Raw genomic sequence first — 14,930 nt, 5'->3', positions numbered from 1 at the left:
AGCATGCATGTATACATAATTACAGGTATGAGGAAAAAGTAATATATTGAAATAGTACTTATTGATCAAGGAATGCTAAAGTGAACATGAGCTTACAATAGTTGTGCAAGATATTTTGCATATAACAACGAATTTTGAGGCTATTTAGAATGAAATCCATTCACCTGCTTTTCAAAGCAGTACCAAAAGAAATAAGTATTATATTCAAGTCAAAGCAGTTAGCCATGTTTAAGTTAATTACAGAGTATCATGTAAATTAGCATCTAGCTTCTCTACATTTCAAATTTCACTAAAGCTATTACCTTAAGAATTGGTCTGTATTTTATCACATAGAAGGCTATCTGTCTCTGTCTGTTTAGAACTTTAAAGGCTCTTTCCCTACAACTAAGGAATGCTAGGTGGAGATGCTTGGCCACAAAACACGTGATTCTGAATGCCGAGGGAAGTGATTGCTGAGCCATATTCACAAGGAAGGAGGTGCTGCTGTATTATCTCCCAGGGGGTTAAACTTTCCTGCCTGGTGGGAGGGGGCAATGCAGGAAAGATAAGCTGTGGCTATTTCAAAAGACAGCTCTGAAGGATCAAACAAAAGATCCATTTCGTCCAGCTTACTGTTTCCACAATGGCCAGCCAAGGAGAAGCCCACGAGCAAAACATGAGGGCAACAGACATCTTCCACTCAGTTGCCCAGCATCAGGTATTCAGAGGCACACTGACTCCAATATGGGAGGTAGTACACAGCCATCATGACTCCTAGCAACTGATGGCGTATCATTCATAAATTTATCTAGACTCTTTTACCGCCTAAGGTATTGTGAAGAGTTCCAGAGCCTGTGTACAGCCTTCCCAGAGCCCAGCAAGCAAGGCAGAGGGCTTAAAAACACTTTCCAGGGTGGGAAAACGCTTCGCGGAAAGAGCTTTTAAGCCCTCCGTCCTTCTCTTCAGCTCTGGGTTGGTCGTGTGAGGGCTCTGGAGGCTCCCATGAGATCTCAGACAGCCCTGCAAAATCTTGCAATAGCCTCCAAAGCCTGGTAAGAAACTGTCTCTCGCACGCTTTCTATTTATTTATTTATTTATTTGTTGGCAATCCACCTGAAGTAAAATCAGTGTATTGTGACTGGCACTCTTAAACATAAACTATACAGAGGGGTGAAAAACTTTGCAGAGCACAGTAGTGGGTTTGATGTATCAAAGTGAACTCTGAAGCATTATAGGAGGTTGTAAAAGTATTCCAGAAGGCTGACTCCAAACTGGGTGGTAGGCCAAGAAAGAAGCGGCTGACATTCGTAGTGGTGTCAGATAAGACTTAAAACACACATACAGTGATGGTTCTGAATTGCCTTTAGCTATGCAGAAAACATTTTGAATTATGGTGCTGGAGAAGACTCTTGAGAGTCCCATGGACTGCAAGAAGATCAAACCTCTCCATTCTTAAGGAAATCAGCCCTGAGTGCTCACTGAAAGGACAGATCCTCAAGCTGAGACTCCAATACTTTGGCCACCTCATGAGAAGAGAAGACTCCCTGGAAAAGACCCTGATGTTGGGGAAAGATGGAGGGCACAAGGAGAAGGGGGCGGCAGAGGATGAGATGGTTGGACAGTGTTGTCAAAGCTACCAGCATGAGTTTGACTAAACTGCGGGAGGCAGTGGAGGACAGAAGTGCCTGGCATGCTCTGGTCCATGGCGTCACAAAGAGTGGGACATGACTAAACAACTAAACAACATGCAGAAAACAAGCAGATAGCTCTTTATTACACAGCAGTGAAAAAATGAAATATTATTATAAAATCAGGTGATTTTATGCTTTATGTGCCAATCATACTCTGGCTGGACTCCTGCTGTGCTTCACTGATCCTCCCTTTCAGGTCTAAGTCTTGAACAGGACATAGAGCAGGCCTGAACAAATAGTGATCCACAAAGATGGATGTGTCATCAGAAGTGCTTGACAAACCCTCTGTTCTGGCAGCCCCAGGCAGGCAGCAAACTCGGGAGGTTAACTGAACTTATTATGGAATGCTATACAGCACAAGACTCGCAAACCACATTTAGTTTTATGGGTCAACTGTTGTTGAAATCTTAAGTGGACAGCATGCATCTTTTGAGACACCTGTGTATGCAACACCCTAAACATTTTTAATCCTTACATCTCATTGGATGTTTTCCAGTACTAGTACTATCCCAAATGGCACACACGTTGTCATTAATAGCTTTTCCAGTACAGCCATAGTTTTATATACTCTGCATTCCCTATCATCTATTGTCTGAGCTGAAGAGTCCTAGCCATTTTAGTCTCTCCATATGTCAGAACTTTTTTCTGGTGTTTCCCAACACAGTGCAGGACACACAACTACCTACCTGACTTTGCTGAATTGGTTAAAAAATGTAATACTTCCACCACCGTATCTTACAATTCCAAGGTGAATATTTACACACTCCTACAAAAGGCAAGTGTGTATGCCCTTCAAAGTAATTAGCAAGTTTCAATGGTGATTGGTACCAAACAATTATTGTCATTGATCAGTACCAAACAGATAATTTTAAACAAAGTCATTGTGTGCTCAGCAGATTACAGCTTGTTAACGGGCAAGTTCTAAATGACCTCTTAAGCTAGTCAAATCAATGATGCATATTCCTCATTAAGTAACATCAAAATGTAAGTGGTCTTATAAATAATGTTTATTTTAAGCACTAAAACAAATGGCAAAACCTTGATATATCAAAAGCCATCTGCTCACACAAAGATTGTTCCTTTAAAAAACATGGATTACTTTTGTTGTTGAAAATTCACAGCAACCCTTAAATCTTCCAAATGAAAAGGATGAATATATAACAACCCACTATACTAAAAGTAAATCTGATTCATGGAAAATTATGCATTATAATAATTGCTTTCTTTGTGCTTTTTCTTGTTCTAAAGGTGAGAGTTTGACAGTAGTGGGTTAGATATAATTAAGGGACAGCTCTAAAGAATGCACAGTGACACAAAAGCCATTACACCAACCAGGTGTTTTGCCTTTCTGCCCGAATCTAATTTTAAAACTGTTTTTCAAAACGGAAGATATGCTGCACTGGTACAATGAAGCCGTATCAGGCTACCCAAGGCTTTTATTTTTTATTTTTTACTTAACACACACAGAGCATTTTTTTCTCTCCCTTTTCACCTGTAGGCATTAGCCTATGGGCAAGATTCAGCAATTTAGCAGCGTGGGACTGCATAACGAAAAGGAAAACACTGATAGGCTGGACACAGCGTACAACTTTTTATTTCCTGTCCTTACACCAGCAGATTAATTTTCAGGTATTATGCTCCAGTTTTATGCCAATATTTATGCCAATGATTTTACAGGGCTTATGGTGATATAAATGCAAGCATCACGACAATTATGGTGGCCCTCCTCTGCTGAACACCAAGCACAATCTCACTTAATTTAAAGAAACATTGCTAAATGCATTAAAATTGGGAGGTTTAAGGGTTGAATCAAGATACGCTGTTATGAAAACGGAAGACTGCCTCCCATTTGTAGAAGTGAGTCAAATGCAGACGAGGCTTCCATTCAGCAAACGGGATGTTGCCACATCAGGAAGAAGGGAAGGCAATTTCCACAGATCTCCTCTCCCTTCTGCAACCTCAAGTGCCATCTCCCATTCTGTTCCAGAGGGTCTCTCAACTCCCTGAAACATATTTCAACCACGGGGGTATGGGGAATCGGCAAAAATTGCCTAGCCTCTTCTGCAGGTGAGAGCATCCAGTTTGCGGAGTTCCACTCCATGCAACTTTAGATCCAATCCTATGGATTTCGAGTCTGGAATGTTGAGATCTAGGTATCCCCCACCCCTTAGCTTGACACTAGGCTTCCTACAGAGTATCTGTACTGTCACTGATCTAGATTACCCAGAATGTCATCTCAGGTAATCCAGATATGTGGTTTCTAAGAGATGGGCAGAATAAGAAGTCATACTCTGGTTTTCATCCTTAGTACTCTGCACAAGTAAGCTGAGGCTGACAGAAGGTGTGCCTGTGAAATACAGGAAGAATGTCTGCAAAAGAGGGACTGGGTGCATGTGTGTACTTCCACGTGGTCAGGGCCAGGGTGGTTATGGTGTCATACAAGAGAGACATGGGTTCAAATCCAGTCATGACTCTGAACCAGTCATTCTCACTTAATCTAACCTACCTCATAGGACTGTTGTGAAGATAAAGGGGGAATGAAAAGAATCATGTAGACTGCCCTAAGAGGAAAGGTGGAGAAAATGCACTCAATCATAGACTTCAACACAACAATGGAGGGCTGCACATGCACTTCCTCAGAAATAGCACTGGTCGGTATTTGGGGGGGGGGTTGCACCAGTTATCTGTCCCCACCTCTTGAACAATGATCAGTGTGATATCAAATGATATTATTCAATTTTTTAAAAACAACCACAGATTTTTAAAATCTTGTAAGGGCAATGCACATACACCCAAGCTGCGGGAAGACACTTTGCACAACTGAAAATTATACATGCATCAACCATTACCATGGATGAAAACTGCCTGTGTACATGTTTGATCCTAGCAAAATTAGGGCAGAAATTAAACAGGTTTCACTTCTGATCTGAGACACATGATACAGCAAGGTAAGCTGAAGGTAAGCAGGTCTGGGTCTGAGTAGTCTGAATGGGAGGTTACCAGTGAACTCTGTGTAAGCTGCTTTGAGTCCATGATAGAAGAAAATTGGTGGGTGGGTGGGTGTACACATATATAAATGAATAATATTTTAATAGCTATGACAAAGCGCCCCGACATTTGGAATAGAGAAGAATTCACACATCAATATCTTAAATCAAACAGAAATTTTCAAAAATGCAACTTAGATTACTTAGTGTAACTTTAAATTTGTAACTATGTACCATTTCCTCACTTTACCATCAGCATATCAATCAAGTGTATATTATTCTGGGTTGCTCATTTTATTAAAAGCAAATTCAGAGCACAATTGACTTTTCATTTGTTTAACAAGTGAAGAAATATTTACCCTGACAGCCATTTCATTGTAGAAATTCATCTTCATAATAAAATATGCTGTCTGTGAATCAAGGAGGGGTGGGGGGAAAGATGGCATACATTTCAGTTACACAAAGACAGTACTCCTATTTTTACATATAAAAGATAAGAATCTTTATACATAATACATAATAAGAGTTCTAGGCTTAGAGAGAATAAAATCAAACTTTGTATTGAAGAGATAGGCTTCCTAATACATAATGCAGGCCTAACCAGAAAAATCTATGGTAGTCAAACTAGCAGCTAATGGAGATATATGATCATAAAATGCTCTCCGCTGAGTTTGATAATCAATGGTGCTCTACTGAGAGTAGAATAACAAAGCAGAAATATTCACAAGTGCTGGTGACACGTAGTATTGTATGATTTATTCACTGGGGTTCTTTTAACCAAAACTCACAGAAACATAAAAGGAATTCATATTTCAAGACGTCTGGTTTAATGAAAAATTCAAAGAAATGCTGTCTTCAGTCGAAATCGTTCAAGGATATGGATGCAGTGATGGAGCAAAATTGTGCCTTCCAACCATCTGTACTAAATGTTATGTACTTAGTTGCCTCCTGAGTAATTCTTGGGAATTTTGTTTCATTTAATATTCATTCCAACATCATAAAATCATAAATACAATGATAACATGTTACAGTGAATCCCCTGATATAGAAAACATTTCCTGGTTCCCTTCCAATAAAGGCGAATCCCACTCTGAGTGAAAGAATCCCCTGTTATAGCAAACACTCACTTGGCAGGATAGGTTATTTTAATGGATACATCACTTTACACTAAGCTTTCACATCTGTTCCGCCCTCTAATTACAAATGCAAAATGAACATAATTCACAACTGCATCATAAAAAGTAAAATAAGTACTTTCAAGGCAGAAGATGTCCTTTATTTAGCATAAGTTGCAGACTTGGAGGGGAGTGGGACTACAAATCAGAGGGAAAAGTGATATGTGGTTTCCTTTTCTCTCACTACTCCCCCACCCTCCCTGGCAAAGAAGAATTCACCGTAAAAGGGTTTCACTGTAATTAGTGTTATTTGAATTGCCTAGTCTGATCCAAAGCAAATTGTCTGTGGAGAGCAGCAGGACTGGATTATTTATCAACAGTCTGGGCAATTAAGAAACAGTTGGCTGCAATATGTTATTTACAAATGAACACAATGATGCTACTTCATTTTAAAATTCGCTTTCTTCATTACATTAGGCCAGGCATAATTCCTTTCATTTAATTAAAGGAGGTCTTAAAATGCTGGCTTTAATATTATATTACTTCCTTTCTAATATAGCAAAAAAATATCACAGGGAAGGGAGAGCTTTTTAAAAACCAAAAAAACTGAAAATCTGTTTTTTTTAAAGCCTTGGAACAGCTTATTAGGTCGCGAGTAGGATTCACTCTCCTTTTGAGAACTCCTGAGTGGGACTACTCTCAATGAGGCTTGCGTTAAGCACCAAATTTAAAAGGCACTGAATGCAAGCTCTGCTTGCAGAGGAACAACTGGAAAGGTGTGTGCGCACCAAGGCTCCCAGTTGTCCCTTCCTAACTGTGGCTTTATCTGCCCCACACTTGATGTCTCAGATGTGGGGCAGTTGGCCAGTTATGGGGAAATGTCCTTGCAAGTCAAATTAGGCCCCTTGGCAGGCCTAATCTGGCTTGCAAATCAGAGGTTCCCCATGCCAACTTTAGTAGGAGTGCAGCCCCATCTGGAAGAGATAAGGCCAATGAAGCCAAGGGTATTCCCTCTCATTCTTCCCTTGAATTCAGATCTTTAATACTCTATTCTTTTTTATAAGAGCAACAGAACCTGTGAGTCTACAACCAGCCTAGAAAAGTTAACAAGACCTGCTGGTAATTTATTTCCCCCTCTTTAATCCTGAAACATTTATACCCGATCAACAGCATGTGAATTTAAAAGCTAGCAAGTACTTGGCGCCAAACTGAAAAGATTTCACCTACTTTGTATTTGCGTACAGTCTTATGGAAAGCTTACAATAATTTTTAATTACAAATTTAGCTTTTACCTCCACCATTTCTCTGAATTTTTGTCTTCCTTGATAACCCCGCCACCATTTCTGAATAAAAACCATCATTTTGTTCAGATACCTGAAACAAAATACCTTGGTAAGATTTTTTCCCCCTGGAAATAGTGAAAAGTTGAACCATTTTTTAAAAATCCAGTGCATGCAGCAGTCTAGCTTGACAATTAAAATTTGGAGACTTTTTATATCAATATGCATCCTAAATTTGAGGTGGCAGCTTAAATCTTGATGCTTTCATCCAAATAATACATGGTATCAATTTGGGATTAAAAGCACTAAAGTTTTGCCTGAATCATGGACCCTTTCCAATGTAACTTTTTATGGAGCCACAAAAGGAATAGGGAAGAGGATGTGAAGCGTTAACAGTTTTAAGTCAGTGTCAGCTTCTGACAAGGATAAGCTGGCAAAAATATATTCATCTCTGGCTGCTTTCCACTTTAGGCTTGTCTGAACTTTGAGCCTTAGAAGAATAGTACCAAATTTCACTAGGCTGGTTTGGACATAACATTGTTGGCTTAATAAACCATAGTTTATCCAAGTGGGAGGAAGCGATGGGCCCACACTCTTCCTCTTCCTTCCTCTCCATCCTTCTTCCACTTGTACACCAGCTTCTGCACCAGATCCCTGTTACATCCAAAACAAAGAACTGCTTGGTCTGTTTTCAGATCTTGGTTAACAGCCACATTAAGCCACAGTTTCCTGTTCCAGACATAATGGTAATCTTTGGTTTGACTGAAGCTGGCATGCAGGAAGAGAAGGGGGGGGATGGATGGATGACAGTGAAAGCACCGCCCCAGTGGTTGTTCTTGACTTAATAATTTACTGTCTATAAAGTCAGGAACATTAAGTCTGGACTAGACCATTTCATGTGCTCCTCTGCAAGGTGGAAACATTCAAATAATGAAAAAATGGCACAGTTCTCTACACATATTCCTCAATCCACAAGCCTGCTGCACAGGGTATAAAAAGGCTTGCAAACCCACATGCTTCTCTACACAAAGCCCCAACTATTCGTGATTGCCAGGCTGTAACCTGGAAAACTTCTTGGCTTTTAAGTCTGCAGCTACATCTGGAGATGGTGGTTTCTACCATCTCTTACGAGCTGTTTCTAACATCTTCACCCAGCCTGCTATAATGAGAAGTATGTCCTCACAACAAACAGGGAGGAGCAGATGAGAGGAAACAAGCAGGCAGGAGAAACTGCAGCTGCCAAATTCAGCAACAGATTTTTAAGTAAAGGGGACATTTCCAGGATGCAGTCTGCTACTACCACGAGCTCCACACTGCATCCCACAGATACAACAGATATGATCACAGAATTCTAGAGTTGGATGGAATTACAAGGGTGAACTAGTCCAACTCCTGCAATGCAGGAATCTTTTGCCCAATGTGAGGCTTGAACTCTACTAAATGAACTATATGTGCAGTCTTTTGTTAATTTAGATACTTTGCAAACGTCTAGAGAAGCCAAGTTTAAAAAACTTATCTCTTGAGAGACATCTTGTCAAGTGAATACCACATGACTGACATTCACAAATAAATGACTAAAGGGATTTAAATTATTTCCTCCAGCTTATTTAGCCTAGCAATTTTAAATAAAATAAACAAGAAAATAAGAAGAAAATTTCAAAATAGCCGAAAGCTATTAATTTTTCTCATTTGAAAAATAAGGGGGTTCCATGTGCAAAGCAAGTTCTTAACTTCAGCGAGACTTGGCAAAGTGGTAAATAACATACAGATTTAGGGTGTAACCTAAAGTCATTTTGCCAATAAATAAACACTTATGATATCAGTGGGGGTGACTTCCAAGTACGCATGTCTACAATTTGGATGCAAATCAAATTACCGGATATACGCTCGGACTTTGCATCCTCGAAACCAACTCTGAATTTTTACAGCAGCATAATATTCTGTTTTTCTATATTCATCTACGCATCTGAAAACACAAGAAATGGTTTTTTCACAATTTGCATTTTGGTCAGCCATACAATTAAGTGACATATAAATAAACAAATGATTCAAGAACAGAATAAACAAACAATATATTATCTGAGTAAGATCACATTCTTTTATTAAACCTAGTAAAACAATTTTGTCTTATAACTGATAGGAAGTAAATAAAGAGTGGTGTCCAACATCCTTGCAGTCTTTCCTGATGGAAAAATGACTGCTGCCTCACAGAAAACAATGTTAGTGTAGCTGTAATTATGGTGTATTATGTTAACTCAAAAACAAAAAAAGCAGAAAAGACAGGAATTGAGGTAGGGTTATTACTCTAATGCCAATCATTATTGAATCCATATTGGACAAGATGGGGTGGGTGGGACTGTGTGTGTGTGTATGTTATGTTAGCCCTGCAAAGTAGCATGGTGTTGCTGTAACTTTTTTTGCTGGGAAAGGAAAGAGTTTGAATAGCATATGACAACCTAGGAAAGTTATCAACCTGGTGGATTGCTTTGGGTTTTGTTTTGTTTTTGAGGGAAATGCAGTGGAGTGGTAGACTCTGAAGTTGACTGTGGTAGCAGTGCAATTAATTGAGAGGGAAAGAAAACAGTGTGGGAACAGAGAGTTTCAGTGGTGAGTGGAAAGATGTCTGGATGCCACATCTGCAGCTCATAATCAACCCAAGGGTAGTCCTGGATTACAAGTTTCTGAGATGCCAGGTCTACCTGGGGCTTGTCTATTTATTTTATTTTATTTCTTTGAGAGATACCCATGCCTCTTGATATCCTGGGTAGGGGGAACATTTTATTTGTTTGTTTGTTTTTTTAAAACATTTATATCCCACTTTTCTCCAATCATTGAAATCAAGGCACAACATAGATGTGGTTCCAAGGAGGTCGCTCACTGGAGGCACTGACCAGCCCTAGACCTGCTTAGTTTTGCCAGGATGGCCACTTGTTACCTTCAAACCATAACTTGGCATCTTTCTAGGACCAGGAAGCCTCACAAGCAAAGGGAAGCACTGTAAGAGTATTCTACTAGCGTAGTGGCGTGAGCCCCCTTGATTGGACTTAACCATCCAGGGGTCCTTTACCTTCACTTTTTTTTACCATGCTAGTTTGGATGGCCAGGTGCAACGTGGATAGGTCTCCCACACCTTTAACAACAGGGAGAGATTTCAACAAGCCTGAGCTGCCCCTCCCAAAATCTTGGAAGCAGTTGCTAAAGGTGCAGCAGCAAACCAAACCCCTCACTTTTCTTATGCCCACCCCATGCCCCTGCTCCCCCTCCCAGAAATGAAGTGGGGGAGGGGAGAAGGTCTCCCCTTTCGATTTTTTTTGCGCAATCCACTTGTTCACCTGTGGATTTTATGCTACTGGGAGCAGAGGAAGAGAGGGAAAGGGCAACTCCTGCTGCTGCCCCGAGGCTAAAACAAAAGAAGAATTTATTTCTCTTTCCCCCCTCCCCCCCCAGCAGCAAACCTGGGAACTTTCCCGGGGGGAGTGGCTGCTCCGGGGGCCACTCCGGCTCCTCGGAGAGGCTGGGGAGTGAGGCGCGAGCGTGAGGGCGAGAGGGAGCTTTACCTGTTCCTAGAGTAATACTCCCCCTTGAAGAGGGGCAGCCTCTCTTGCAGCCTGGCCAGAGTGGCCATCTTCCCCCCTCCCAGCCGGCTCCCATTGATGGTGTACAAGGAGTCGGCATGGCAACCGGGCCGTACCACCCGAGACGGAGCGGGGGTGGGGGGGTGAGGAAAGGGACCGGAGGGAAGGTGGGTTAAGCCTGAGGGCGGGGAGGGCGTAGAGGAAGGCAGGACGAAGCGGGTCAAGCGGTGGTCGCGGCGGGGAGGAAGACGCCCCGCTGCTGCTGCTGCCGCCGCCGCTCCTACAGCTGCTGCTGCTTCGGCGACCCCCGCCAAGGGAGGAATGGTCGGGCCCGGTTTCCTCCCAGCGCCGCGGCTGCTTCCGGGATTCCATCATGGGGGACTGAGGAAGCGCAGCAGCCCCAGAGCTGGCCCGGTGGACGGCCACCTTCCCCCGAGTCTCTGCGAAGCGGCACCCGCCTCCCCAGGGAGCGGCCGACGGCGGGCGCCGGGTACATGTTCCGGGGGGCTGAGCCCAACCCGAGCAGACCTCCGGCCGCCAGGAAGAGCTGGTGAGGGGCAGGGCTGGGGCAGGAGGAAGGAGGTGGAGGGTGAGGCCTGGCTCTAGGGTGGGGGCGGCTTGTGGGCGGGGGGCAGGCGGCCCTGTCAACTGAACGGGGGTGGCTGACTGGGGGGCTGCTCCGCTCCGCCTTCAGCAGCATCTCCGCCTTCAGAAACAGGCAGGTGAAGAAGCTGCAGCATGGACCCCCCCGTAGTGACCTGCTGGCTGCAGGGGGGTTCGCTGAAGGTTAGCAACCCCTGGCTGTGAAACGTGTGCTAATGGGGTGCAGGGTTTGGATTGGAAAAGAAATGGAGCGGCTCCCAAACTTTCCTCCCCACGAACCACTTGAACATTGCTGAGGGTCTGGATGGAGGACGTAATGCACACACAACACACACACGGTTTCCTACTTGCTGTAATAATTGTTAATGCGTTGTGCTGGGCGCTATATGATTTTTAAATGTGTTTTTATTGCTTCCTTTATGGCTTGTGTGTTGCATTTTGTTTCAGGACACAGTAGAATTCAAACTGAAATAAATAAATTGGCATATGACAATGGCAAATGCAATTGAAGAACTCTAAAGAGGCAATAAAATCAAATCAGTATGTTTAACGCAATGGATGTGCCATCTCCAGTCTTCAACAGCAAAGCCACAGGCACACAATGTGGGCTATCCAGATGAAGCTCGCAGATCGCTGGTGGTCTGCAGGCTACAGTTGGGAAAGTGATGCTCTAGCACACAGTCTCCATAAAGTGCAATAGTAGTGAGAATAAGGAGGCAAGCCATCTAGAGCAGACTGGGGTATTGACGCTTTGGCTATCAAGAAGATATTAATGGAGCTACAGAGTGACTTTTTCATTTTCCTATATAGCTGAGTTGGCCAGAATGTTGTCCACAACTGGGATGATGATTCCCAGGATGATACTTGTAAAGATGTAATTTCTGAGAACTGCACTGCGAACTGAGAATTACTGCTTTTGTATTAATTTCCTGAAGGGTACAAAAATAAAGTTTAAAAAGTAGTATGAAGTAATAATATATATACAATCACTATAAAAATAAGAAACAGCACAGAAATTCATGTCATATTTGTCAATAGCTGAGAATGCTTGTAAGCCACTGAAAGAAAGCTTGCTTTCATGTAGTCCATGGTAAATAGAACCAAGGAGTGAGAGCTTATGGCCTAGTATTGTGGAGGAAGAAATATGCAAAAGGGTGGAGGGAGGGAAGCAGCAGGTACAGTATATGGAGCCAACAATGACAGTATGATGTTTACATGAAGAAGCACTTGCTTCTGGAATGAAGTGGCTAATAAATATTGGTCATTGCCATATGCCAGTTTAACCTTAGCCCCCTCCCATCTAAACAGCTAATATGAATATGAAAATGAATGGACATTTGTACCTGTTGGAAGAGGATAAAGCCACCTCCATCCTCTAGCAAGCTCTCTCTCACATCAGTGATATAGGAAATAATAGTGCTTCCTTTTCTCATGGCTATAAGGGTTGAGGGCACAGATGTTAAGGACAGGGACACATTTTAAACAGCTTAAATGGTGAGCAAAGTTTATAAAACATGCATGGTGTAGAGAAAATGAATACAGTTGTCTTCCTCTCTCATAACACTTGAACTAGTGGACATGCAGTGAAGCTTACTGTTGAAAGATTCAGGACAGATAAAAGAGTACCTCTTCATTCAGCACGTAGTTAAACTATGGAACTTACTCGCACAGGAAGAGGTATTCACTACCAATTTGAAGTTTTAAAATAGGAAGCAATAGAGGACAAAGCTATCAATGGCTACTAGCCACAATGGCAATGTTTTACCTCCACTGTCAGAGGTATCATGCCACAGGCACTTGCCAATAAAGAAGAGAGAGCTTTCTGTTTGGCTCTCAATAAACATACAAGCAACATCACTTGATGACTAAGAATGCCCATGCTCACATTTTGAAAGTCAAGTCCATTTGACCAAAGTGAGATTGGCTTCTCATTGTTATGATCAAGTTGTGTAAACATGCACAGGATTGAACTTTCCATAAACAAAGGCTTGTGATAATGGACAAAATAGTATTGAGATATGTAAAGTAAAGTAACTGTCTATTATGTTTTGAGTAGTGGAGTAATACATATTTGTAACTTGAGAACTAAGCATGTTCTAGAGAGGGGTTGGCAAGGTTTACCTTCCCTGGGCCAGTTCACTCCAGTGGAGATCCCTCTGTGGGCTGGATTGTATGCACGTGTGAGCGCCTGTGATTTCCAGCATTGGCGTCTGCTTAGATGCAATTTCCGGCGTCGGCATCTGCACAGACGCGATTTCCAGCTTCGGCGCAGACGTGATTTCCAGAGCTGTGGAAGCAAGTCCCCACGCTGCATTGCACTGGTTTAGTGCAGCGTGTGGGGACTCACAGAGCAGGCAGCTCGGTTCGGGGGTGGCTCGTGGGCCGGTTAAACGACCCCTCGGGGCTACAGCTTGTCTACCCCTGTTCTAGAGATCAGGTAGCTGAAGGAGTAAAATAGGACAAGTTTAGCCATAGACCCAGTGGATAATCCTAGTGAAACACAGGATAACATCTCCTGGATCCCAGCACCTTTTATGAGTTACTTAGTTATTGGATCAAGTAGGAAAGCTCATGAAAATAAACTCAATATGTATTCTGTCATTTATAATGCTTAAACCCATATCTCCCCTCTGGTACTTTTAGACACATTTAGGAGGTGGTCACAATTTAGCTACGTTGTTAACATGTCTATTTTTTGCATTTCATTTGCATCTGATCTCTGTTTATAATCCTACCATGGGTATGTATACTTGCAACCGAGAATTATATTTCATGCATCTGATGAAATCGACTATGCCATAATAAATATGTTAGTCCTTAAGATGCTACAAACTCATTTTAAACAGGGTTATCATTAAAAAAAGACACTAATTAATATTAAAACATAATTACAGTAATTACTATATTTACCATATTTTTCCATGTATAAGATGCCCCCATGTATAAGACCCCTAATTTTTTTGATCCAAAATTAAGATACACTATCTGTGTATAAGACAAACCCTCATTTTAAACTTTAAAAATTTAGAAACAAATATAGTCTTATACACACAAAAATACGGTATTTACTTTTTAAAAAATCTCTGGCTGTTATTTGCCCTGGATTGCCAGTCTTCAGTTCTATGCACAGTAACCCCACCAGATTCAGGAAGATATAAGCGTACGTACTGTATTGGCCTGAATATAAGCTGACTTGAATATAAGCCACACCTTTAAAATTGGAGGAGAAAAAAAGAAAAAATACCTGAATATAAGCCGTTCCATTCCTCTTCTCTTGGCTGCATAGGGGGGGGGGACACACTGCATTGCCAGAGGTCTTTCCCCTTCCAGCTCTCTCCCTTCTTGGCCTGGGGGGAGAGGATGGGGACTACGCACGGGGGGGGGGGGAGGCGCCCGCTTTGCTATGCTCCTGTTTGCCCCGCGCTTCTGGCTGCATACTGTAAGGTCGCAAATAAAAGCCACACTTAAACTTTTCACATTCGGAATTTGGGGGAAAGTGAGGCTTTTATTCAGGCCAATACGGTAACTGGGTTTAAGATTACAACCTTAAACAGCCTTACAGTGTGATTGCTTCAAACTATATTGCTTCTAGTAGTGCGTAGAGAGGTCAGCATTTAGTAAACTTTATTGTTATAGCTGAATGTAAAGGTCACTGCAGGCAAACTACAATTTCTTTAGCTTAATGTCTTCTTTGAAACAA

The 14,930-nt window shown here is 42.0% G+C and overlaps 2 protein-coding genes across 4 annotated transcripts in view; one reads left to right on the top strand and one right to left on the bottom strand.

Moving 5' to 3' along the window:
* SPATA17 (spermatogenesis associated 17) overlaps nucleotides 1–10,742 on the bottom strand; it is a 73,816-nt gene extending 63,074 nt beyond the window's left edge. The window contains 5 exon segments of the mRNA XM_081904283.1: nucleotides 5,017–5,067; nucleotides 7,065–7,146; nucleotides 8,929–9,018; nucleotides 10,610–10,682; nucleotides 10,685–10,742. Coding sequence (XP_081760409.1) covers nucleotides 5,017–5,067; nucleotides 7,065–7,146; nucleotides 8,929–9,018; nucleotides 10,610–10,682; nucleotides 10,685–10,727 — 339 coding nt within the window. The 5' untranslated portion in view covers nucleotides 10,728–10,742.
* Nucleotides 10,743–10,813: 71 nt separating this feature from the next.
* Nucleotides 10,814–14,930, top strand: part of GPATCH2 (G-patch domain containing 2) — a 103,824-nt gene continuing 99,707 nt past the window's right edge. The window contains exon 1 of one of the 3 annotated variants that reach the window (XM_081904168.1): nucleotides 10,814–11,177. In XM_081904168.1, the coding sequence (XP_081760294.1) occupies nucleotides 11,122–11,177 (56 nt within the window). In that variant the 5' untranslated portion in view covers nucleotides 10,814–11,121. Of the gene's footprint in view, nucleotides 11,178–12,616; nucleotides 12,725–14,930 lie in introns of those variants that run through there. The other 2 variants (XM_081904166.1, XM_081904165.1) reach the window with 2 other exon arrangements.

Source organism: Podarcis melisellensis (assembly GCF_964234715.1).
Source record: "Podarcis melisellensis genome assembly, chromosome: 3".
NCBI classification, from domain to species: Eukaryota; Metazoa; Chordata; class Lepidosauria; order Squamata; family Lacertidae; genus Podarcis; species Podarcis melisellensis.
The sequence above is the reverse complement of the archived record's forward strand: the minus strand, read 5'-3'. Positions and strand labels throughout refer to the sequence as shown.